General features: G+C 37.9%; 1 protein-coding gene and 1 pseudogene across 3 annotated transcripts in view; both read right to left on the bottom strand.

Moving 5' to 3' along the window:
• GIPC2 (GIPC PDZ domain containing family member 2) overlaps positions 1 to 27,803 on the bottom strand; it is a 105,351-nt gene that overhangs the window by 53,523 nt on the left and 24,025 nt on the right. For all 3 annotated transcript variants that reach the window (XM_050805681.1, XM_050805664.1, XM_050805674.1), the window contains exons 2-3: positions 17,713 to 17,898; positions 3,678 to 3,858 (exon numbers count right to left, since the gene is read on the bottom strand). In XM_050805681.1, the coding sequence (XP_050661638.1) occupies positions 3,678 to 3,858; positions 17,713 to 17,898 (367 nt within the window). The remainder of the gene's footprint in view (positions 1 to 3,677; positions 3,859 to 17,712; positions 17,899 to 27,803) is intronic.
• LOC126963394 (translocon-associated protein subunit gamma-like) lies at positions 6,596 to 7,550 on the bottom strand (annotated as a pseudogene).

The raw sequence follows: 27,803 nt of genomic DNA, 5'->3' as shown, positions 1-27,803 counted from the left end.
TCCTCAAAAGGCAGGAGCCATAGCTTAGTCTTCCTCCTTAGTATTTTCTATGCCACGCAGAGTACCTGAAACACAGAAGAGTCTCAATAATTTGTGAGATACATAAATTAAAAATCTTTCTAGAAATGTAGTCACAATTGGTAATTATGGTCCCCTCCAAATCTGATGGCCAGCACCAAGGAAAATTTGACTTTACTCTTTCTCTGAAAGAAAGTTGGATGCTGTCATCATCTCTAGATAGTCCACTGCCAAACAGCTATGTATGTGGCACCCAACTCATAGCAGAAAAATAAAATCCAAGGCCAAACGCCCACAACCATTTACAATACCCTTCTCCCTCCAAATCCATTCCAATACTCCCAGACTGACAGATATCATACATGGCTACAGTCAGATTCAAAATCAAGAGAAAATCAACACTGCTGTCCCTGCAGAACAAGATATAACAGCTAAGGAGAAATAGCAAAATGGGAATCTGCTACTTTTTTCCTACCTATAAGGAAACTTATCCCTTCCTGTTACGTGGGATTTTGGTAGGTCTATCATATAGCCTGCCTTCCCCATTATCAAGATGGGTACAAGACCTACTTACTTGCTCCACCTCTCCACCTGAATCCTGAGTGAAGTGATATGAAAATAGAAAATAATTGCCCGGAGTCAATTCAGCCAGTGCCATGAAGGGTTCCTGGTACACACATCCCTGAAACAGGTTTGGTTCCTGACCTTGTCAAGGCTCGATTGACTGTTTCTGGGACCTACATGGTAGTCTCCAATAAATGCCTTTTTCTGAAATTAGATAGTGTTTATTGCATAGCTCTCCATCAAAGAATATTAACACATACAATGGCCCCTGGAAGTGGAGTGTAGCGAGTGGTGGACCTAAAATATGGAAATGAAGGCAGGCAGTAAGGATTTCCCCACCCACTACAAAGAAGTGGTGCTAGCCAGGCGCGGTGGCTCAAGCCTGTAATCCCAGCACTTTGGGAGGCCGAGACGGGCGGATCACGAGGTCAGGAGATCGAGACCATCCTGGCTAACATGGTGAAACCCCGTCTCTACTAAAAAATACAAAAAACTAGCCAGGCAAGGTGTTGGGCGCCTGTAGTCCCAGCTACTTGGGAGGCTGAGGCAGGAGAATGGCGTAAACCCGGGAGGTGGAGCTTGCCGTGAGCTGAGATCCGGCCACCGCACTCCAGCCTGGGCGACAGAGCCAGACTCCATCTCAAAAAAAAAAAAAAAAAAAGAAGAAGAAGCGGTGCTTGCAGTCCTAGTTATGCCATTGCAAAGCAGCCAACTATGCTCCTTCCTCTTGTGATTTGGGATATAGTCCACATGCCTCTCCAGGCTAAGTCTTTAGGGAAGTTGGTAGGAAAATGTCAAAATACTGGTGCATATAGCCATTTCTGACAGCTTTTGTTAAGATCCTATAAGTGACTTAGCTACAGCCAAAGTGGCCTATCTGAATGCAGAGAAAACTCTGCCTCACTAAGACTGGCCCTTTTCCTGGTAGAAATCCAAGAGGACAGAGAGTCAGATAATCATAAAGGACTATGAAATTTGAATTATTGGCCCTGAGTCAATAATAACGCTAGAAAATACAGGAAAAAAGGAAGGAAACATAGCAAAAGATAAGATTAGGACCAAGAGAATTGGGGGAAGCCTGATTCCCCAAGTACCCCCTGATTTATATTCCTCTCTCTGGCAAAGAGCTAAGCACTGGGATGAAGCCAAAGGATGAGGAACAAAGTAGCTTTGTCTTTATCCCAGAGGCAAAACAATAAGCAGAAAAATTCGGGGCTGGAGGATAGGCAGAGCAGCCAGGCTTACTTTTAAGAAAGAAACCCCTCACGCTAGAGCCCAGAGTCAAGAATCAATCCACAGCACGGAAAATGCATAAAGACCAGCAGTTTGAGTAAAACTTCCACAGAAACCTTGGAAAACAAAAACTTATTCCTCCAAAGTCAATCTCTGGGTGTCCTAACCAACAGCACTACCAGAATTCAGGGTGCTCAAATAATATACCTCTATTAGGAAAATCCTACTCAGGGTGCTTTGCAAATGTGTCCATTGATTTCATGAGGCAACAGAAAGCCGGTTCAATAGTAGTTAGGTACATAAGGCAGTGAAGTATACTGACTGTACACGTGTCTACAACATTGAAGGGAAAATCTAATCATGGAACAATAATAGCTAAATACAATGACCTTTGTAACATTTAAGACCATCACCAACCTAGCATCCAAGTTAAGGTATACCACCAACTTTCTACAAAGACATAGGGACCAAAAGATTTAGATGCAGACAATGGGGGGGAAAAAAACAGAGAAAAATTTACTCTGGAAACAGATTAAATAGTAGAGATAAATACAGAAAAAAATAGATTTCTTGAGTTGTACTAATAGAATGGCTTTGATTTACAAAGAGTCTAAATCAAATAAGAATATTTATCCTGAACCATCTACACCCTGTCAATTTATTTCACCATGCTATCTGGGGAGTCAGGTTACCAAATGAAGCCATCTTGAAAGGAGTTACTGGATAGAAACCTGAGTGCTGCTTTCCTTCCTCTGTGAGAAGTGAGCTCAGATGCTGCAAGGCACCAGGCAGAATCACAGCATCTACAGAGGTAGTCCCTGGAGTGCTCCCTCCAGGAGGTACTAGTAAGGCATCTTTTTCTTACACCTTCTGGAAAACTGTCTCCCACAGGTAATATAACCTACACTTGTATTTCTGTTAAATGGTGCAGACTCATGTAGAAGCAGAGAAAAAATTCTAATTCCATATGCCTAGGACCTGTCACTTACTTGCTAAGAGAGAGAAAACGTAATTCCCCAGATCCACTGCATTCTTCCATTATTTCCAATAACTGCCCTGAGAAAATGGCATTAGAGACAAACTAAAAGGAATATTTATGTTCTGTGAACAAAGGAAAGAACATAGTGTGCATGGGGTCACGATGAGTAAGAGCAAGCCTGAGATGATTCTGCTAAAGATATTTTAACACTGATGAATGCTAGGCCTTGGTTTGGCTTATTAAAATAGTTCTGGGTGGTAAGAGAGAAGCTGGCACATTTTTCTGTAGATGAGATAGCCTTGGGTGATTGAACAACAGTTGGAATACAGCTGCCATGGCTAAAACCAAGCAAGTACAGATGTCACCCCAAAGTGGAAATAATTTCATACCATCCCACGCTGCCAAATTCAAATGCCAATGGAGGAAAGATATTGGGGAAGGAGGTCTTTTAAATGGAACAGATAACTATTTTAAATACCATTCTGTATATAACTACAATTTTTGCTGCTGAGATCCATGAGCAACAGTTATTATGGTTTAAAGAGCTCAGTCAAAAATCTTACTGCTCAGCAAAATGAAAACAATACAATGTGTTGTTCTCAGAGATAGGAACAACCACATCAAATTCAGTCACTAGACATTAGACTTTGTAATTTCAAATGTTTGGAAAATGTCCTTTTACAAGGCAATAATTTTCTTTTTTCTTCCTTCAATAGTTGTCTTTCTTATAAGTAGTGCTACCATTTTCTACGTTTTTAACTGATATGTTAGATAAGAAGACACTAAAAGCACAAAGCACCATATCACAGTACTCATTTCCCTTAGAAAGAAAAATCAGGGAAAGGGAACATTTCACACACCTGCCCACCGACCCCTGACTTACCAAATGCCTTCTTAGGTTCTATTAAATTCATGGTGAAGAGTTCCGCTTTTTTTAATTCCTTTAACTTCTTAGCAACATCACAGTGACGCCACCCAACAATATTTTCTCCATTTATGGATTCAATATGATCCCCAACACAGATTGTTTTAATTGAGTCAATAACACCACCATCTTTAATTCTCTGAAAGAAAATTAACGATAACATAATATAAAATAGAACTGTGTAATGAATGCACCAATCTCATCTGATCTTGGAAGCTAAGCAGATTCGGGCCTGGTTAGTACTTGGATAGGAGACAATAACAGGTGCTACAGGTTTAAAAACAAAATAAAACTGTGTAACAGTACTTTTTATGCTTTTGAGACATATATACAATGTATTGACAACAATGCAGTCTGATGCTCAGTTAGAGAGGGAAGACTGAGCAACCAAGAACCACTATCTTACCTCCAACCATTCTTCGTCTTCCTTATCATTCGGAATTCAGCTCGCTCACAGTTACCACCTCCTCTGGGAAGCTTTTCCTGACATTCCCCAACCCACTCCCCCAAGAATGGGTAAGGTGCCACTCTCATGTTTCTACAATACGTTTTGCTGTATATGCTGAACTCTAAACTAAGCACTTTACATTTGTTATTTCATTTAATTCTAACAACCTTTATGAGATTCTCATGTCACAGGTCAGGAAGATTAAAGCTTCAGAAGAGCAAGTAATTTGCCAGATTCAACATACTACAGTGTGATTGTTCATTTACTTCTCAGTCTCCATTACTAAACTAATATCCTTGAGGACAGAGATGGTCTTATTACTCTGCATGTCTGTGCCTAGCACAGTATCTGCAAAGTCCCTTCATAAGTGATTACTGAATTATTTCAATTGAGGCCCATCACATAAGAATAGAGCTTGAGCTTTTTCAATTGGCTGCATTTAGTTACAAATGCAAAGACACAAAGAATAATACCATCTTAGCTAAGATGCCTGATACCTAATAAAAGACAAGTATGGTTATCATTTTGGGAGCCAGTAAGGGTGATATGATGCTATTGTTTCTCATTTATGTATTTTAGATGAAGAGAATCTGGGACCCCAAGGAGAAACTTCAAGTTGGTCTTTCTTTATCTTACTTCTCTATAATACATCCTCAGGGTAGAGTCTCAAAATGGTATCTAGTATTCCCAAGAATTTTTGAAAGGATTTTAGGCACAGGAGCCCCAGAAAACTCTTCCAGAATTGCAGAAAACAGCCCTGCAGAGGATGTACAAGTTCTTCATGGTGATGAGGAATAGGGCAGAATGAAGGCCATAATCTGTCTCAGAAGTCCCAAATCCTTCATAGGAATCATAGCAACATCAGGAGCAGCTGCTATTGTATACTAAAGGCTGTGTATTCTCCACCCTTGCTAGTTGGAAGTATAACATCTTCTGAATCAGCAGGGTGATTGATCATTGTGTCCAAGAGCTAGGAGAAAACGGATCTCATCTACCTCCAACATCTCCATCATATTGTCATCAGGAACAAGAGTAACTTAGGAAGGTTAAGCATTTTTAACATTTAAATTTCATTATTATAAATCAAAACTCACAATAGATTTATTTTTTACCCCAAATTTTAAGAATATTGCTATGTTCATTCATTCTAACAGTGACTGTTAACATGCTATATGCAAATGTCACAATAACGCCAACTTTAACAGAGAGCCCACTGTCATTACAAACAGGCAAGGAAACCACAAGTTTCATAGTCTACCTGACATTGTTTTATTAGAAACCCATATTAAACTTATATCGCTAACAGAAACAATGGGAACCACTCAGTACAACTAGAGTTTCTAAACTGTCACAGAAAAATAAATGAGATTGAAGAAGACTAAAGTCTAAAGAAGAAAAAACTATTAAATACTGTTCCACAATTCGTAATTCATCAAAGAATTCAATAATCGATATTTAACTTTGATTTTTCTTCTTAGCTTTTATTCTAATTTATCTCTTGACATATCTTGAATTTATTTTTTTCTTTGGTCAACTACACCATACAAATTTCAGAGTCTTACCACACAGTATTTTTAGCTTAAGATTTAGAGTTACAATTTTATTTTAAATAAGCATTATATAAAAGTTACAGACTTTGAAGACACATCTGAATCTCACCAGTGAATTAAAGGTCAGAGTAACAGAAATGTAGGGTTGCAGAGGCCCATGAGTCGCCTCATCAATCCTAGAGATGCTTCAGCAACCAGAATAGTGCCCAGATAGAGGGAGAGAAAGGCAGTTACCAGAAGTCAGAGCAGGCAGCAGGGTGAGAATCCAGGTAGCAAAAGAAAAGTCACAGCACATGTCACTATCTGAGGCAGCAGATAAGAATCTGGAATGGAGACACAGGAAAATCAATATAGGGAACTTGGAGAAGATAAACCAGATATAGAAGCAAAGTTGAAGACATGGATTATATATTTTATGGGTTACCTGAGCCTTAGCCTCCAAAGTGGGTAGAATAAACAATACGGGAGCAATGGAGACAAGTTTCTGAAACCTAATGTGCTTTGATAATCATACAATAACTTGACAGAGATTAATAATATTGCCAAAGGTACTAATGAGATGCAAAGGAATAAGAGGGAAAAAAAAAAGAGGCATTAATGCTATACTTTATTTACTGAGTTATTTATACTATTCTCTATAACACTTAGGAACTTTCACCTGTCTTTGGAGCTTGATGCTGCAAAAGGTAGAGAAGATTTATTTATTTATTGGAAGACAGGATTTACATTATTAAACATAGAGGTTTCCAACCATTTCAGACCATTATTATAATATCTCCCATTATGTTCATCCCATATATTTAGAGAATTCTGCCTTCTCATCACAGATGTCAGCAGAAGTCTAGGGCAGCATACATTCTCCCTAAAGTCTTTTTTTCCCCTTTCAATTCATTTAATTTCAACAATCTGTCAAAAACAGCCAATAAACAAATACTGAATTATATTCTGTTGAGTTTTTTAAAGGCTCTAGACTACAAAAACATCTCGTGTGTCTCCCACCCTGAGCACCCTGCTACTTTTCCATATACCACATGCCACGCATAGACACAAAGCCAGGGGATGAAGCTGACATGGTCTACTTGGAGCCAGTAGACAGGAGGGCGTTGAGTCCTGATGAAGCACTTAGGGACAAAATGTAGTTCATTGTGGGGTTGAAATTCTTCAATATGAAGAAGAAGCAACAATGACCAAGACCAGGAACAGAGTGTTGTTATAGAAGATGGAAAATGTTGTAGCTTCAGAATCAGCAACGTCATTCTTTCTTCCACAAGATTCTTACATCTTTCTCTTTCCGAGACATCTTTCTATTATCAGCTTCAGAAAGTTTTCGAATCACTGCATCCTCCCTCTGCTGTGCTACTTTGTGCTTGAGAACAAATTTCACATTCTTGTATGCAAAGGCTACCAAATATGTACTTTCTAGGGTCATCACACTATGGAAAACAGCAGACTGAATAAGATCCATATGCCATATTCTCCAGTATAACCAGATTCGGATGGCAGACACGACGAAAGCATTCCTGAAAAAGATCGCAAAGGACTTGGCAGAGAGGTTGACACTGAAATCCTGCAGGAGCAGGTCCTCCTTGGACGACTGTTTGGAGCTGCATTTGGGAGCTATAGGGGAAAGGGAGGTGAGAACAGGGAAGGTAGAGCTAGCGGCCAAGCCAGGCAAAGGCCCTTGGCTCCGCCCCTGTGGCCGCCTTATCTGATCCACCCTCCCTAAAATCTTAAGCACCAGACTCTGAGCTGCATGTCCAGTTGCTATGATCAGCAACTCTGAGATTTGTGTTGCTGATCCTTCCAACACTGTCCTCAAACCTCGCTCATAATAATAAGCTAACAGTCATACAGTTGTAAATAGTTATCTCATTCAGTCCTCACAATAAGCCTAGGAAAAGGATATTTATCATTCCATTTAAGGAATGAGGAATTTAAGCCACAATAATTACATGGCTTGCCCAAGATAACACAGCTAATTAGGTCTCAAACAGAGATGACATAATTTTTTAAATTAAAAATGTTTTTTAAAAAGGTATAGAACCCAAGTTCTTCTGACCTAAAGTACAAAGTTTTGGGTTATAAATGTCCAAAATGATCTATCACCTTTGAACTCTGAATTTTTTTTTGACAGCCTTATTTTTTCCATTTTCCATCTCCTTATTTCTACTAAAGCTGTTTTTCATCAACACCTCATCATGGTCTCCAGATCTCAAACATCTGTTTTCACAAATCATCATGTCTATTCTGGCTTTACAGATCTCTGCTCGGATCCTAGCTTCCATCCTATAATCCTCTGCCCCCTTGACTTCCTACATTTCCAGTCTTGCTGATTCTTAGTTTGGGCAAATGAAAAAGTAAAATGTTAGAAAGATGTAAATATCTTATTTCTCGAAATGATCACTCTAAAATGTGGTTGTACTAAAGCAAAAGTATGGCAAATCATAAAGGTCTGTAAGAGATATTCTGAGAATGACAGTTTTGTGGTTAGTCAAACTATTTCAATTTAAAACAAAGTCAGGTGGGTTTTTAAAAATCAATTTAGCTCATTTCTTAATTGCATGTTATAAATCCTTATTTTTATTTTAAATTTGAAAATACTAGTCTCAGCCGGGCGCAGTGGCTCATGCTTGTAATCCCAGCACTTTGGGAGGCTGAGGCAGGCAGATCACCTGAAGTCAGGAGTTCAAGACCAGCCTGGCCAACATGGTGAAACCCTGTCTCTACTAAAAATGCAAAAATTACCCAGGCGTGGTGGCACATTCCTATAATCCCAGCTACTCGGGAGGCTGAGGCAGGAGAATCGCTTGAACCGAGGAGGCAGTGAGCCAAGATCACACCACTGCACTCCAGCCTGGGTGACAGAGCAAGACTCTGTCTCAATAAATAAGTAAGTAAGTAAATTAATTAATTAAAGTACAAATCTCTTCTCTTAAACCAGGTGTCATCAAACTATGGCTCACAGCAGAACTCCAGGGTGGTGTGTACCCTCCACCACGGCCACCACCTGTTTTTATATGGCCCATGATTTATGAATGGTTTTTACCTTTTTGAATGGTTCAGAAAAAAATCAAAAGATTTGTGATGTGAAAATTATAAGAAATTTAAATTACAGTGTCTATGAGTAAGGTCTCAGTGGGAAACATGCATGCTCATTCATCTAAGTATTATCTGTAACTGCTTTTGTGCTACACGGGCTTAGTTGAGTAGTTGCAGCAAAGACCATATGACCCACAAAGCACAAAATATTTACCATCTGCACTTTACAGAAAACATTTTCCAGCTAACACAGGTTTCATTATATGTATGCTCTTAATTTTCTGATTAAGTTATTTATATACTTTTTGTTCTTGGAAATGTTGAGACTTAGATACTAAAATCATGAACATTTAAGTATGTTGTTTTTTCACCTAAAAAGTTTCATCTGGGCCATGTATGGTGGCTCATCCCTGTAATCCCAGCATTTTGGGAGGCCTAGAGAAAGGGATCACTTGAGCCCTGCTCAACTGAGCAACATGGCAAAACCTTGTCTCTACAAAAAACAAACAAACAAAAAAACCAGTTTCATCTGTGTGAACCATACGAAACTATAAAATGCATTTCTCTGCCATTGATCTTTCCTAATTATGTAATGGTTTATTGTTAGAATGATTATTAAAATATTAGCTATTAATTGTGAATACTGCAGACATTTTAAGCATGTCATTATATTTATACCCCAAATAATACTATAACGTAGGTGCTAATGTTCCCACTTGAGAGAAGGCTCAGAAAAGTTTAATGCCTTGGCCAATGTTACACAGCTGGTAAATAAGTGATCTAGCTAAGACTGAAAGCAGGCCTATCTGATTCTAAAGTCCATGCCCCTATGCACCACACTGCAATGCCTCTCTCACCATGGAATGCCCACCCTCATTTGAATACCTACCACACTGTCCTACTCTGACTTTAACCTACTCTTATTTCCAGCCAAGTTAAAAACATATCAAGTGCTCACTTCAGCAGCACATACATTAAAATTATAATCACACAGCATGGTCTCTGCACATGGTGATATGCAAACTCATGAAACATTCCATTTTGCTTATCTTGGCAAAAAGAAATACAGGAAGGATAAAACAGAAATTAATAAAATGGGTTATCTCTAAGGAGTGTGGAAAAGTAATGAGATAGAAGAGTTAGGAGAAGGAGTGACACATCTCTGAATGAATTTTTAAATATAGTTTGATTTTTTTTTTAAGAGACAGTGTCTTGCTCTGTTTTCCAGGCTGGAGAGTGGTGGCATGATCATTGCTCACTGCAACCTTGATTTCCCCAGGCTCAAGCAATTCTCCCACCTCAGCCTCATGAGTAGCTGGGACTATAGGTGCATGCCACTATACCCAGCTAATTTTTTCCATTTGCTGTAGAGACAGCGTCTCACTATGTTGGGGTCAAGGGACTTTCTATTTGTTGTAGAGACAGGGTCTCACTATGACTGGGGTCAAGTAGACCCCAGTGTCTGTTGTTTCCTCCTTTGTGTTCATAAGTTCTCATCATTTAGCTCCCACTTATAAGTGAGAACATGCAGTATTTGGTTTTCTCTTCCTTCCTGCATTAGTTTGCTGAAGATAATAGTCTCCAGCTCCATTCACGTTCCCACAAAAGACATGATCTCATTCTTTTTTACGCTGCATAGTATTCCATGGTGTATATGTACCACGTTTTCTTTATCCAATCTGCTATTGATTGGCATTTAGGTTGATTTCATGTCATTGCTATTGTGAACAGTGCTGCAATAAACATACACATGTATGTGTCTTTATGGCAGAATGCTTTCTAATCCTCTGGGTATACACCCAGTAATGAGATTGCTGAGTCAAACGGTAGTTCTGCTTTTAACTCTCTGAGGAATTGCCATACTGTTTTCCACAATGGCTGAACTAATTTACATTCACACCAAGAGTGTATGGTGGGTGGTTCCATTTTCTCCGCAACCTCACCAACATCTTATTTTTTTACTTTTTAATAATAGCTATTCTGACTGGTGTGAGATGGTATCTCATTGTGGTTTTGATTTGCATTTCTCTAACGATCAGTGAGGTTAAGCGCTTTTTTTTTAATATGATTGTTGGCCACATGTGTGTCTGCTTTTGAAAAGTGTCTGTTCATGTCCATTGTCCACTTTTTAATGGAGTTGTCTTTTTTTTCTGGTAACTTTCCTTATAGATGCTGGATATTAGACCTTTATCAGATACACAGTTTGCAAATATTTTCTCCTATTCTGTAGGTTGTCTGTTTTCTCTGTTGATAGTTTCTCTTGCTGTGCAGAAGCTCCTAAGTTTAATTAGATCCCATTTGTCAATATTTGCTTCTATTCTGATAGCATTGGTGTCTTTGTCATGAAATCTTTGCCCATTCCGATGTTCAGAATGATATTGCCTGTGTTGTCTTCCAGAGGTTTTATAGTTTTGAATTTTACATTTAAGTCTTTAATTCTTCTTAATTATTATGTATGGTGTAAGGAGGGGTCCAGCTTCAGTCTTCTGCATACGGCTAGCCAGCATCATTTATTAGCTGCATATGGCTATCCCAGCATCATTAAATAGGGAGTCTTCCCCATTGCTTGTTTTTGTCAGCTTTCGTTAAAGATCAGGTGGTTGTAGCTGTGCAGCCTTATTTCTGGCCTCCCCACGCTGTTCCATTGCTCTATGTGCCTGTTTTTGTACCAATACCATGCTGTTTAGTTACTGTAGCCCTGTAGTACAGTTTGAAGTCGGGCAATATGATGCCTCCAGCTTTGTTCTTTTCGCTTAGGATTATCTTGGCTATTCAGGCTTTTTTGTTGGTGTTATTCCATATGAATTTTAAAATAATTTTTTATAGTTCTATGAAGAATGTCATCAGTAATTTGATAGGAATAGCATTGAATCTGTAAATTGATTTAGGTAGTATGGCCATTTTAATGATATTGACTCTTCCTATCCACAAGCATAAGATATTTTTCCATGTGTTTGTCTCTTCTCTGATTTCTCTGAGCACTGTACCAGCTAATACAAAACATACTTACACACAGACCAGTGTTACTATAAAGCAATCACACAAAGAAGCCAACATAATAACCAGCTAATAAAACACAGATAGGATCAAATCCACACATATCAATACTAACTTTGAATGTAAACAGGCTAAATGTCACACTTAAAAGGCACAGAGTGGCAAGCTGGGTAATTGTATGCTGTCTTCAAGAGACCCATCTCACACAAAATAACATCCAAGATTCAAAATAAAGGGATGGAGAAAAAAATGTACCAAGCAAATGGAAAACAGAAAAAAGCAGGGGTTGCAATCCTAACCCTGTTTTGTTTCAGACAAAACAGACTTCAAAACAACAAAAATCAAAAGAGACAGAGAAGGGCATTATATAATGGTAAAAGGGTTCAATTTGACAAGACAACCTAACTATCCTAAATATATATGCACCCAACACAGGAGCACCCAGATTCATAAAGCAAGTTCTTAAAGACCTACAAAGAGACACAGACTCCCACAGAACAATAGTGGGAGACTTTAACACTCTACTGACAGTAGTAGACAGATCATTGAGGTAGAAAATTAAGAAAGATATTAAGGACCTGAACTCAACATTGGACCAAATGGATCTGAAGGACCTCTACAGAACTCTCCGCCCCAAAACAACAGACTATACATTCTTGTCATCACCACATGCCATATACTCTAAAATTGACCACATATTATAACTGGACATAAAACACTCCTCAGCAAATGCAAAAGAACTGAAATCATACCAAACATCCTCTTGAACCACAGTGCAATAAAAATACAAGTCAAGAAAATTGCTAAAACCCATGCAATTACATGGAAATTAAACAACATGCTCCTGAATGACTTTTGGGTAAATAGTGAAATTAAGTCAGAAATCAAGAAGTTATTTGAAACTAATGAGAACAAAGATACAACATACCAGAATCTCTGGGACACTGATAAGGCAGTTTTAAGAGGAAAACTTATAGCACTATACTGCCCACATTAAAAAAGTTAGAAAGATCTCAAATTAACTACCTAACATCACAACTAAGAGACTTAGAGAACCAAAAACAAATCAACTCCAAAGTTAGCAGAAGACAAGAAATAACAAAAACCAGAGCTGAACTGAACAAGACAAAAAAAAAAAAAAATCAAAAGATCAATGGATCCAGGAGTTGGTTTTATGAAAAAAAAAGGCCACTAGCTAGACTAATAAAGAAGAAAAGAGAGAAGATCTAAATAAACACAATTAGAAATGATGAAGAAAACATAACCACTGACCCCACAGAAATAAAAATAACCATCAGAAACTACTATAAACACTACTATGCACACAAACTAGAAAACTAGAAGAGATGAATAAATTCCTGGACACATAGACTCTCCCAAGACTGAACCAGGAAGAAACTGATTTCCTGAACAGACCAATAATGAAATTGAATCAGTAATAAATAAACTACCAACCAAAAAAAAGCCTAGAACCTGATGGATTCACAACTGAATTTTACCAAATATACAAAGAAAAGCTGGTGCCCTTCCTACAGAAACTATTGAGGAGGAAGGACTCCTCCCCAACTCATTCTATGAAGCCACCATCACCCTGATATGAAAACCTGGCAGAGACACAACAAAAAAAGAAAACTTCAGGTCAATATCCTTGCTGAACATTGATGCAAACATCCTCAACAAAATATTTGCAAATCAAATCCAGCAGGACATCAAAAAGCTAATCCAGCATGATCAAGTAGCCTTCATCCCCAGGATGCAAGATTGGTTCAACGTAATCATATCAATAAATATGCTTCATCACATAAACAGAACTAAAGACAAAAACAACATTATTATCTCAATAGATGCAGAAAAGGCTTTTGATAAAATTCAACACCCTTTCATGTGAAAAACTCTCATTAAACTAGGTATCGAAGTAACGTACATCAAAATAATAAGACCAATCTATGACAAACCCACAGCCAACATTATACTGAATGGAAAAAAGCCAGAAGCATTTCTCTTGAAAACCAGCACAAGACAAGGATGTTCTCTCTCACCACTCCTACCTAACATAGTATTGGAAGTCCTAGCCAGAGCAATCAGGCAGAAGAAAGCAATAAAGTCCATCCAAATAGGGAAAGAGGAAGTCAAACTATCTCTGCAGATGACATGATTCTATATCTGGAAAACCCAATAGTCTTGACCCAAAAGCTCCTTCAGCTGATAAACAACTTCAGCAAAGTTTCAAGATACAAAATCAAGATACAAAAATCCCTACTAGCATTCCTATACACCAACAGCCAAGCCAAGCACCAAATCGAAAGACAATCTCATTCACAATTGTCACAAAAAAAATAAAATACCTAGGAATACAGCTAACCAGGAAGGTGAAAGATCTCTACAATGAGTAAATATTTTAATGACTTTGAAAATAAAAATTTTGATGGAGAAGCTAAGAAATAACCCTGTGGGGCAGGATGACAATTAGAGGCATCATTACAAGTTCTTTTTTTTTTTTTTTTTTGAGACATAGTCTCCCTCTGTCGCCCAGGCTGGAGTGCAGTGACACGATCTCGGCTCACTGCAACCACCACCTCCCAGGCTCAAATGACTCTCCTGTCTTGGCCTCCCAAGTAGCTGGAATTACAGGTGTGCACCACATCTAGCTAATTTTTGCATTTTTATTAGAGATGGAGTTTCACCATGATGGCCAGGTTGGTCTTGAACTACTGGCCTTAAGTTATCCACCTACCTCAGCCTCCCAAAGTGGTGGGATTACAGGTGTGAGCCACCACGCCTGGCCCAATTCATAACTTCCAATAAACACGTTCTCTAATTCTACCACTGAAAGGATCTAGAAATAATGCACTCCAGTAGCAATGTATGAGCATGGCTAACACTAGAACTTGACTTCAATGTATGAGCATAGCTAACACCAGAACTTGACTATCAATCTCTAGTAAAAATCAGAGCTTCTAAGAGAAATAGTTGATTCTAGGCCTGGGGAAAAGGAGATACAAGAACATCTTGTTGTGTTCTAGAAAGTAAGAACCTACTCAATAAAATGACAGGAGCCATGTCAAAAGGACATGGGGGCCCACTTACAGGGGTTCCTGCAGGCCAAGTCTCAGGAAATTTGAGCATCAATACAATGGATAATAATAGACTATAACCCATTGAGTAAAATATAAAGTCATGTACCCATGTTGACAATAAATAAGGGCAGCTTTTTCCCTATCATAAAATGCTTTCAGAGAAACATATAAGGAGTGATGGAATTATAAAAATCATCATTTTTTCCACCATTATAGGAAAAATTAATTTAGGCAAGACTCATCAACAGATACTAAATTTGTGCCATGCAAGTAAGGAAACAGGATATTTTCATGATATCAAAGCATCTCTCCACAATTACTTATCATAAAGGAAAATAATTTTGTAGTGAAAAAGACTGGTGGACACTACCTCAGACAAGTGACAAAAATTAACGTCACAAACAATGAGACAAACCAGTATCACGTACCTTCTGATGTGCTGCACTGAGAAGGACACAGCATCACTTACGTAATTTTCCTGCCAAAAATGCACAATCTATTTATCAACATGAGGAAACATCAGAAAAACCCAAATTCAAGGACATCCTATAAAAGGTTGAGGAACTATTCTAGATTAAGGAAGAGAAATACATGATCCTAAATTGGACCTGTATGAGGGGAAAATAATGAATACAATTAGGACAACTGATAAGCCTACAATGTGAACTATAGATTAGTTTAAAAGTATTATATCAATATCAGACTGTATGAATTTCATTACTGTACTGTAGTTATATATAAGAGAATATCCTTGTTCTTAGTAATTACACTCTGAAGTACTAAGGGGTAAAGAGTACATATGTGTGTGTGTATAAGACAGAACAAAAAACTCAAACGTGGCAAATGGTAAAAATTGGAGATTTGGATAAATGATGTATGAGAGTTCTTTGTATTATTATTGCAATCTTTATATAAGTTTGAAATTATCCTCTCCCAATTTTTAAAAAATTTCATCAACCATGTGTACAGTGTAATATGCATCTCTCTTCTAAGTTGAACAATATGTTGGCAGTTTAGATTATGCCTTGCTTTCTCCTTTGCTAACATGTCCTATGTCTCCACAGGGTTAGTGACTAGTACTCTGAGGCAAGCACATGTTTGACAAAGCATTTTTTAAAAAAATAGAAAGACAAGCTCTGAATGTCAGAGGCGAAGATTTTAAAAATCCACACATGTTTGTGAAACTTCCAAGTCCTTCTCTGCTGCCTGTGCCTCATGTCCTGAGCTTCCCTTGGATAATCCCATATGACTTTCCCAGTCACAGATTTTCCATTTGGTCACTCACACAACCTTCAGCACAGTCATATCTTTTGTAGAGCTAAAAATAGCCATTCTATCAAGTGGGAAGCGAAAGTCCCATTTACAGTCAGTTAAGATAACTTCCCTAAGATTATTTAATGGTGATAATGCATCAGCAAATCAAGATTTGGACAAAATAAAGGCATAAAATATTCCCTGTTGCATGAAGTCTATCATTAATTATTAGTTGAGTGAGTAGAAGTGCCAGCTCTGAAGTCAGACCTCATAGATCCAAATCCTGAATTTGTCCAGCTGTTTAACTTTGGGCAAGCTACTTAACCTTCCTGATCCTGTTTCCACATCTGTAAAACAGGGTTGGAAATAGTACCTATCCATGGATCTCATAGGCATCTTTTTGAGCAAAAGAAGCCAAAAATAGTAGAGTATATATGATTATATGAAGTTCATGGCAATAGATGCCAGAATAATGGCTACTTTGCAGAGAAAGATTATTGACTGGGAAGGGGCACAAATGAGCCTTCTGGGTGGCAGAAATGCAATTTATCCTGATTTGGGTGATGGTTAAACAGGGGTGAGTATGTAAACATTCATTAAGCTGTACATTAAAAATGTCTTATACTGCAACAAAAAAAATACAAAGAAAAAACATTATACCAACCAAATAGAATTGTGAGAATTAAGTGAAAAATTGTATGCAAAGTGCCTAGTGCATGCATTCAACATAAGTCCGTTATTATTATAACTATTACAATAATAGCATTGTTATTTTTAAGAGATGAGTTTACTTTTCTCCTCAGTTCTTATTTTCACACCATTTCAAACTTTTCTCTTGCCTTTGAAGCTCTGTGTTGCTCTCTTTGTATCTGAATAAAGAAATTACAGTTGGCCCTCAGTATCCATGGGGGATTGATTCCAGGACCCATCATCAATACCAAAATTCCACTGATGTTCAAGTCCCTGGTATAAAATAGTGTAGTCTTTGCATATAGCCTATCCACATCCTTCTATATACTTTAAATCATCTCTAGATTATAATACCTAACACGATGGCAATGCTATGTAAACAGTTGTACCGTATTGTTCAGGAAATAATGACAAGAAAAAAGGCTGCACATGTTCGGTACAGATGCCATGTTTTCCAACTATCTTCAATCTGTGGCTGCTTGAATCCACTAATACAGAACCTACAGATACAGAGATCCAACTTTACATACTTCCTAAAATTTTGAACAGCACTTTTAAAGAAGTGAATAAGGCAGTCAAAAGTATGAACAGCTGGAAATAACACTAATTCGATGGAAATAAGCCTGAAATTCATCAGATGTTAAAACCTACAGACATGGAAAAGCTTACATGGATAATAAGTAGGCACCAGGGTTAGACTTTCCTTTCAGTTAGTTCCAAATTCTAGGGGAAGTTTAAACTAAAGGGAAGAAATTAAGAAAACAGTAAACACAAACTGATGTCTGAACATTTTTTAAACGAAAGTGAAACATTACTAATTCATGCATCCTTGCTGAGCTGGCTCTCACTCTGAAGATCATTTCTAACTTTCTTTGGCCTGGTAGATTTTCTTAAATGTTATCCTCAATTAGGTTACACTGTGATTTTTTAAAACTTACCTTTATAAAAGCATAGCCAACACCATTATCTGTAATGGTGACACCAAGTGAATCCTCAGATTTATACACATTCACTTCTTTTTTGATTCCTTTCACATGGGCAAATATGAAATCTTCTAGTCCTAGTTGTCCTCCTAGGAGTCTTTCCATGTCAATTCTAGGTGTGTTTAAAGTGCAATATAAGATCTGCAAAGAAAAATAAAATGTCAGGTCCATTTCCACTTGGAATACATCTGACTGTTAATTTATTTATAAATATTTATTGACTGGAATACTCCTCAATTTACAATGTAAAGAGTTACATCATAAAATGTGCTTTTATGTTGGCTAGAGAGATTCTGGGACACAGTTTCAGACAGTAGCATTAGGTAACATGTATTGAGGGTTTCCTGTAGGCCAGGCTTCACGCTAGACAATTTATATCCCATTATCTCACTTAATCTTTACAGTAACTTTATAAAGTTCATTAGTATCACCATATTACAAATGAGGAAACTGAAGCCTGGTAAAAATAAGTAATTTGCCTAAGGTCACACAGCCAGTACTTGTCAGAGCCAAGGATTTGAGTTCAGGTCCCACCAATTTCAAAGTGGTTTATGCCAAGGGACCTGACATTTTACAAGCTGAAATCAAAGGTTATAGTCCCAAAGGTCTGCATCATGCACACACTACAATGAAAATATAGGCAAGCCTATATTTGAAAGTTGGTAAATATATTTTTTAAATATAGACAAATTTATTTATCTTGCATTATAGTGACTAAAAAAAAGCAATTTAATTAGTGAATGAGGTGTTAAAATCAGTTTTTTTTTTTAACTAAAATGAACTTTAAAGACTATTAACCCAAACCCTTAATTTTAAAAAAGGGGGATGGGGGTCATGGAATTGAGGTCTGGAGATTTTAAAACAACTTGTACCAATTCGTGTGACGGCAAAAAGAGAGCAAAAAAGAAACCAAATGGTAAAAAGTTGTGTGGGGATTTCAAAGGGGCTTTTTATGTACAGCAAGTCTTTCTTTGACCTCATTTTCCTTCAAAAATATGACTCATTTGACTAAAATGTGCAGTGCTACTCAAGTTTGTCAGCCATAATCTGGGTAACTTGTGGGGCCCAAATTACAGAAGAGAAGCAGGGTTGAAAAGATACCATCGGTTAAGAAGCTAAGTTCAACAAACATGCATTGAGTAGCTTCTATTTAACAAGCCAGAAAAGGGCATTTTAATATGGCTGTTTCATGCCAAAATGACTAAATGAAATTTATCAGGTAATGTCCACCATAGACATTGCAAGCCTCTTCCTCCATCCCGGGGTCCTGACCTCAGGCCTCACTCTCAACCCTCTCCCAGTATCCTGGAGTTTCACACCAGTCCCAGTTCCTACCAGAACCTTGATTGAGCCTTAACACATCCATAATCTGCATCCCGCTCAGAAATAGGGTGCACTTACTACTTACTTAATGGCTTTTTAGGCCATGTCAAAATGTGTCTGAATCAGAAGAGCTTCATAAAATAAAGCTCTCCCTGCTATACAATCAAAGGTTAAGAATGTTCAGCCAAGCTCAGAGCAAATCCCAGAGGTGTGTTAAAGGAGCTCGTGATGAGGACAAAAAAAAGGGCCACTGGCTACAAAATAGTGAATGCCTACAGGGAACAACTATGGCCCCCACCTTGTCCTCTTTTCATCCCAGTCTTTGTTGAGTCTTCAATTTAACCCTTTATGTTCCCGGCAAGTGCAAAATACATTCAGCTTTGTGAATAATAAGTTTTTGCACATATTCTCCAATGTAAAAATGATATTGTTTTCAGGGGGAAAAAGTCAGTTAAGTCAAGAATGGTGCATATTTCTGATCCTGACTGTAAAATCAATGGCATATTAGTTTGCTGACAAAAATCACTGTGAATGGGTAGAGGGGAAAGGGAGTATGTGTAGAAAACAGCTTTTCTGACTCTCCTTCACAAAATGTTGGGAAGTAAGTAGAAGAAACAACGTTTTTCTCCTTCTCCGTTTTTTGCCAGTGAGTCTCTCCATGGTATTCATAGTGGGTCCCAAACACCACCAGTATAAAAGCAATTTACCCATTAGCTAGGAAAAAAAAAAAAAAAACATTAAAATACAATGATGGTATAACAGGATAGAGAAAAACAAAAAGGAAAAAAAGGAAACCTCACACAAACTGAACTTCTAATGACCAAGCCTCTTCCTTTGCTTCCTTTCTTTCAACTTTTTACATGCTTCACTACAGGGCAAACATTAGATTTCCTGCAGGTAGAAGAACCCTTTTTCCATCGTGCTTCCTCCTGTGCAGAATAACATTCCATTCTAGACAGCCAAAAGTTGGCAAGCAGGGCATTAGTTTCTTTTTTCTGGAAGGAATGGAGCCAGCTATATCTTTCAGTGAATGGAGCTCCATGGGAAGCTGTTTTGAAAACCTGTAGGAATGTGATAGCCACTGCAAGGTGGAATAAGAGCAGCAGGTAACTAAAGCTCCACAACTTCAGATCAGTTCTTCACAGGAGAATAAGAAGCTATCACAGTATCAATGCACAACTATCAGCAAATATACCTCTAAGTATATGATAAAGGTCTAGAAATTCAAGCATCCTCAAAGATTTTATATTTTGAACTGCAAAATAAGGAAGTGATACACTAGTTTCTAAAGAATGCAAAGTTCCTGCTCATCCGCTCATCAAAAGGCAATGAACATTTAAATCAAAAGGAACCTCAAGAATCTACTGTGAGCTTTCATACCCTCCCTCATACTCATATGACAGAGAAGAAAACAATAAAATTAACGGTGAAGTGGCCATATTATCAATGCTCCTCTAAGAAATATTTGCTTCCAGAATCTAAGTACGCTACACAACAGGCAGTGAAGGGCAGCATTTAACTTTTTTTTGTGTGTATATATATATATATATATATATATATATATTTGTGTGTATATATATATATTTGTATATATACATAAAACACTCTCTGATGGACAAACTAAACTAAATCAAAAAAGATTTGGAAAGTAAACTCATAACAAGGTATCACAGAACATAAGGAAAAGGACTGATTCAGTAGATGTAATCTTAATGATGTTTTTCACTGTAAAATGAAATCCTTAACACCTTCTGGGGTAATCTGCATTTGTTGCTTTACTGCCATCATTGCCTATTTCCACAACTGATGGAGTACCCATGACTATTTCATTTTCTAGAGCATCACTGCCCAATAGAAATACAATGTAAGCTAAATAATTTTAAATTTTCAAATAGTCACAGCAACAAAAGAAAGAAGTAGCTGAATTAATTTAATTTACAATTATATAACCCAGTATATCCAAAATATTGTCATTTCAACATATAATCAATATAAAAATTATTAAGACAGTTTACATTTTGTTAATTAAGTTTTTAAGATCCAGCATGTATTTACCCTTACATCTCGTCTTGATTTGGAAGAATCAGCTACATTTAAAGTGCTCAGTATCCAAATTCGGCTAGTGGTTACAATATTGGGCAGTTCAGTTTTAGAAAGTCATGTCTTTAGGCTGGGCACAGTGACTCATGCCTGTAATCCCAGGCTTTGGGATTACTTTGGGAGGCTAAGGCTGGCAGATCACCTGAGGTCAGGAGTTTGAGACCAGCCTGGCCAACATGGTGAAAACCCATCTCTAAAAATAAAAAATAAAAATCAGCCAGGCATGGTGGCAGGCACCTGTAGTCTCAGCTACTCAGGAGGCTGAAGCAGGAGAAAGGCGTGAACCCAGGAGGCAGAGGTTGCAGTGAGCTGAGATTGCACCACTGTACCTCAGACTGGGTGACAGAGCAAGACTCTACTTAAAAAAAAAAAACTTTTAATAGGTAGGGATTTTGTCTTATTAGTCTTATTTGTCTTATTGCAGGGGTCCCCAACACCTAGGCTGCAGACTGGTACCAGCCCTTGGCCTGTTAGGAACCAGGCTACACAGCAGGAGGTGAGTGGTGGGCAGGCAAGCATTACTGACTGAGTTCAGCCTTCTGTCAGATCAGCAGCGGCATTAGACTCTCATAGGAGCATGAACCCTAGTGTGAGCTGCACATGCAAGGGATCTAGATTGCCTGCTCCTTATGATAATCTAATGCCTGATGATCTGAGGTGGAATAGTTTCATCCCGAGACCATCCCACTTGCCCCAATACATGGAAAAATTGTCTTCCATAAAACCAGTCCCTGGTGCATAAAGATTGGGGACTGCATGCTTATCACTCTGCCTTATCTATATGGAAGACAGACTAATTAAAGGAGAAAGCTATTGCCCTTTAGGGCCGGAAGATGGAGGGCCCTGAATTGTCATTATTGTGCTAGACATCAACATCTTTGGTATCTATTCCCTTTTCCCCTAATTTTCCTTGGGAAACGTCTCTTCCCCATTTTAAGCCATATGGTAGCTTGAGTGGGAGTGACCACATCCTCAGGTTTAAATTGCTTAATGACTACCAATTTAGGCCAAGAAAATCCAAGAATGAACTTATTGGGGGTTTGGGGAAAGAATTCTCTTCTCTTTTCCATAGAAGCTACCAAATGGTGGTTCTCTCTCCCTCACTTTTTCTAAATTATATGAAGTCTAAAATGACTGCAGTTATCACTGCAAACATTAGAAGAGTGGTCCTGGCAACAACGCTGACATGAGGAAAGCAGAGCCTCCAGCTCCAGTCTTACTTCAAGACAGTCAGGGGTGGACACTGGAAATTGTCCACTCTTTGCCCCTCTTAACACAATTCCCAGATGTGTACAGACTGCAAGCACCTTGGAGGAAAATGACTCACATCCCCTGTTCCAGGCATAAAAGTGAACTAGCCTAAGTGGTGGTTTAGGTGTAAGCATGTGGCCCAATGCCAGCCTATAAGACATAGGAGGAAGATGCCCAGGAAGCTCTGGAAAAGATTTTTTCACGCCTAACAAAGAAACACAGAAAGAGATGGTCCCTTTCTTCCTCTGTATGTTGCTTTATCTGTGTGTGGTCTAGGAATTTCTACCACCATCTTCCTGCCAGCTGAGAAAGATACCAAGAATGGCAAAGCAAAAAAATGAAATAAACCTAAGTCCTTGGTGACATCAGTGAGTTGCTCAGTTAACCAATTTGGAGCCCACTCTACCTCTATTATTTATTTTGAGACAGGGTCTCACTCTGTCACCAAGACTGGAACACAGTGGCGTGATCATGGCTTAATGCAGCCTCAACCCCCCCAGGCTCAAGTGATCCTCCTGCCTAAGCCTCCCTAGTAGTTGGGACCACAGGCACACACTACCACACACAGCTAATTTTTTTTATTTTTCATAGAGACATGGTCTCATCATGTTGCCCAGGCTGGTCTCAAACTCGTGGGCCTAAGCGATCCTCCTGCTTGGCCTCCCAAAGTGCTGGGATTACAGGCACAAGCCACCATACACAGCTATCTTTTATGTAAAATAATAAGTCATCTTGTTTTAGCCAGTTTGAGTAAGTAGTTTTCTGTTACTTGCAGCTGAAAACACACTATCTGATACACAGTTCTATCCCAGAATGTTTAGTTACATGAGTCAATAAATTTCACCAAGTCATCCTGGGTTGGATTTTCTGTTACTTTCAACTAAAAGGTTCCTAATTGATAGAATCATTATGCCTTGTATCTTTATAATTCTTCATAATTTAAAAGTTCTTTCTGCCTACCATCTCATTTTATCCTTTAAAAAATATCTAAAGTACATGGTGAATTGTGTTTCTTTTAATACACTGAGGTATTATGGCATCCTAATTTCATATTCTATCACCCCTAACCAAAATTTCAGACAATCCCTCCTCCTTACTTCCAATATCAGTAAAATAAATAAATTGATAGACTAGAACAGTCTCATATTTGTAATGTGTTAAATAGGAAGAAGAGAAAAAGAAATGTAAGAGATGAAAATAATGGATTAAGAGTTAAGAGTTCTGGATCTAGTTCCAATTATCTCAGGGGGTTTAGTTGAGTCATTTGGCCTCCTTGATCCTTATGTAAATTGTGGCATTATTAAAGTTTGGTCTACATCAAATGGTCATTACAAAAATGACCATTTTTGTAATGTATAGTGTATACTTTTTAAACTAAAAAGCTCTCGGGAGGCTGAAGTGGAAGAATCGTTTAAGGTCAGGAGTTCAAAACCAGCCTGGTCGCCTCAGCGAGACTACATCTCTTAAAATAAAACAAAATAAAAAATTGTCTGACACATGCCTGTAGTCACAACTACTTAGGACTGAGGCAGGAATATTGCTTGAGCCCAAGAGTTCAAGAGTGCAGTGAGCTATGTGCTATGTGCTACTACACTCTAGCCTGGGTGACAAAGCAAGATCTTACCTCTAAAAAATAAGTAAATCAATAAAAAGGCTCAATTTAAAGGTTTTTATTATTATTCCTGCAATACAGGGCTTTTTGAACAATGATATTTATATTTATGCTTGAAAGCTTCTTAAAGTGCATGAACTTTCCTGAAGTATCAGATTTTGCTCCTTTTTAATATCATAACCAGGATAGACTGCATTTCTCCTCATAAAAAAATTATCCTTCAACTTTTGCTGTGGTTGAAGGATAACTTGCAGACAATTTTCTTGCTGTGCATTTATATTAAATTGCTACTTTCTTCAGTATTTTCAAATTCTTACCATATGGTTATGATTATTCATCATTGAAACTCAATATGGCTAGGAAGATAAAAGTATGAACTATCGCACAGAGCCATTAATATCAATTAATATTGCTTTTTCTCTGGTGGCACCATTATATACCCCACAATGTGCTTTGTGAATAGCATTAAATAAATCATTTGTCATTAGCGTTTCAAAAGATATTCTGGTCCACAAACAGGTTAACAAATCTCTCCCAAAACACATCAAATTCATGTTTAAAACTCCAGGAAGTCCACTGCCAAGTTTCTTTTGTTGAATGCTTTCCTTAAACAGGAACTGAGCTGGCCAAAGATTCTACATGTTCCAAAGATCTCTGAACAAATTATGGGCTTATGCAGCTAGAGTTACATTATTTGTATATGTGATTTTAAATATAAGCAGTATTATTATTTTTATATGACTACCCTCCTACATCTCAATCTACCACCAAAATTTTGCTTACTTTTTTATACTATATCTCAAATAAACATTATAGAAATATCAGCCAATGTCATTATAGAAAATAAAGAGAAAGTCCGGGTGTGATGGCTCACACCTGAAATCCCAGCACTTTGGGAGGCCAAGACGGATGGATCATTTGAAGTCAGGAGTTTGAGAACAGCCTGGCCAACATGGTGAAACCCCATCTCTATCTAAAAATTTAAAAATTAGCCAAGTGTGGTGGCGTGCACCTGTAGTCTCAGCTACGCAGGAGGCTGATGCAGGAGAACTGCCTGAACCCAGGAGGTGAAGGTTGTAGTGAGCTGAGATCGGGCCACTGCACTCCAGCCTGGGCAACAGAGTGATACTCCGTCTCAAAAAAAAAAAAAAAAAAAAAAAAGGCCGGGCACAGTGGCTCACGCCTGTAATCCTAACACTTTGGGAGGCCAAGGCGGGCAGATCACGAGGTCAGGAGATCAAAACCATCCTGGCTAACACAGTGAAACCCCATCTCTACTAAAAATACAAAAAAAAAAATTAGCCAGGTGTAGTGGTGGTGGGCACCTATAGTCCCAGCTACTTGGGAGGCTGAAGCAGGAGACTGGTGTGAACCTGGGAGGCAGAGCTTGCAGTGAGCTGAAATCGCATCACTGCATTCCAGCCTGGGCGACAGAGCGAGACTCCATCTCAAAAAAAAAAAAAAGAGAGAAAAGAAACCCTACTTTCCTCAGGAGTTAGTACCACATATTTATACATAAGAAAACCACCTGGATTCTGGTTCCTTTGTTAGTGACTAAGGTTTTATCTGGGTTGTTCTTATTATCTAAGTCTCAGAGACTTTTCCTCAAAGAGAAAAAAAAAATGATTATTTGACCTCCATCTAAATTACTGTCCTTAAAGTTATAGGAATTAAAAACAATCTGAAACTAAGAATAAAATAATTATGGGGGAGAAAAAAAATAGTCATGTACCCTAAGTGCTTGAAAAGAAAGGATCAGCTCTGCCTAAGCCACAGGAACAGAATCACATTGCTCAAAACTCTTCCAAAAAGCTCTGAGTGTCTCATGCTACATAATCATCCCCAAAATATTTGGTAAATGTGTTATATCAAGGAACTTCTAGAACTCAAACTAGTCTTCAATTACATGCATAGACTGGGCAACTGCTTGTCTCTCTTATCTGTACAGTTTGGATACTGGCTCCCACTTCCAGTGAAGTGCTGTATCGTGTAAGCAAATGAGCTGGGGAGAGGAAGGTCAGCAAGGATTTTTTTCAAAATCAACATTAAGGTCCAAGAAACAATGATTACTCAACATACCAACTACTTTCATGTTACCTCATTTAATTATCAACAACAATTTTATGTGAGATGTATCATAATACCATTTTTTTATAGATTAGAAAACAAAGGTTTAGAGGGGAGAATGGCTTGTGTAGGGTCACATATATATAGTAATTGATGCAACTGAGACTCCAACCCTGGTTGTCCAACTCCAAGGTGTTTTCCCGGCAATGCCTCTCTGACACCTATTCTCTGTGTGGGGACGTCTAAGTTACTGGTCACTTCCTAATGCGTTAGCTGAACTAAATCCTTGTGAGTCAGGTCACGAAGACAAGTATCAATATGCCCTGTGCAGAGAAGAAAACCAGCTCAGACATGTTAAGTGATTTGTGTAGGGTCACATAGCTAGTGAACGACAAAGTCAGAACTAGAATTCAGGCTTTTTCTAACCCATGGTACTGTAGCTGTGATGTAAATATAAACTCAGCTTTGAATTTAAAAGTTTTAGAAGACAGGCATGACAGCACACACCTGTAGTCCCAGCTTTTCAGGAGGCCAAGGTGGGAGGATCATTTGCGCTCAGGAGTTCAAGACAGCCTGGGCAACTCAGTGGGACCTCTTCTTTTCTTAAAAAAAAAAAAGAAGAAGAAGAAGAAGAGGAAGAAGAAAGAAAAGAAGAAAGAAGAAGAAAAAAGAAAAAGAAGAACAAGAAGGAAGGAGGAGGAGGAGAAAGGAGGGAAAAAGGAAGAAGAGGAGGAGGAGCAAAAAAAATCTTTCTAGAAGTTTTATACTCTATGTGGAGCCAAATACATTGTGTTCATTTAATAAATCCCTCACTTTCTAAAAGGAGCAAGACAGTTTGCATAAAATAACTATTTATAATTAGATTTTAAAAGCCAAACATATTATACAGTAAAAATAGCAATAACATATTATTTAAGTTATTATAAATGATTTTAAAATTTATTCCCACTAGTTTTAAAAATGACTAGTTACATTTGTTTCTTTGTATTATAAACACAGTAATTTAAAATCTCAGCCTATTATTTTCCCAGTATAATGCATGTACTAAATTTCTAGGATTTGTTTTTAAATATGCATCATTTTATATATACAGTGCCTTTGACTTCATCTTGTCAATAGCTACAGTCATCTAGAAACAAGTTTCACAGGCTGGAAAAGATATAAAATTGGCGTCAAGACAGGTATTTAGAAACATGATACCGTATGCTCTATTTAGACCTTCATGAGCATATTGTATAAAGCCCTGTCCTGAACTGTGTAGAACTTTCTATAAATGATTCACTTCTAAATTAGCTGCCCTGGGTCAGCAGTGGCAAGCCTTAAATAAAAGGTGAATCATCACTCTTTGTACTCTTCTCCAGTAGAACTACTTTTTTCAGTATTACTAATGCATAAAATGACAAATAAGAATTCTATCCAAAAAAAGAAAAACAGTCAAATTCATATTTTGAATCTACCAAATGACTTCCCAGAATAACCAAAAGAACATTTTTTTTACTAATGCAATCTAATAAAGGGAACTGTGTATCCAAGAAAATCAAAATCCCAAAGCAATCCTTGAGACACAAGAAAAGGATAAAGAATTGGAATAGGTATTGGTCTTGCCTTTGTGGACATTACACAAATACTAAACCAACAAATAAAATAAATCAAATGCATACAGCCATATATATATCATCCTCTCCACAATCTT

This window comes from Macaca thibetana, chromosome 1 (assembly GCF_024542745.1).
Source record: "Macaca thibetana thibetana isolate TM-01 chromosome 1, ASM2454274v1, whole genome shotgun sequence".
Lineage (NCBI taxonomy): Eukaryota > Metazoa > Chordata > Mammalia > Primates > Cercopithecidae > Macaca > Macaca thibetana.
The sequence above is the reverse complement of the archived record's forward strand: the minus strand, read 5'-3'. Positions and strand labels throughout refer to the sequence as shown.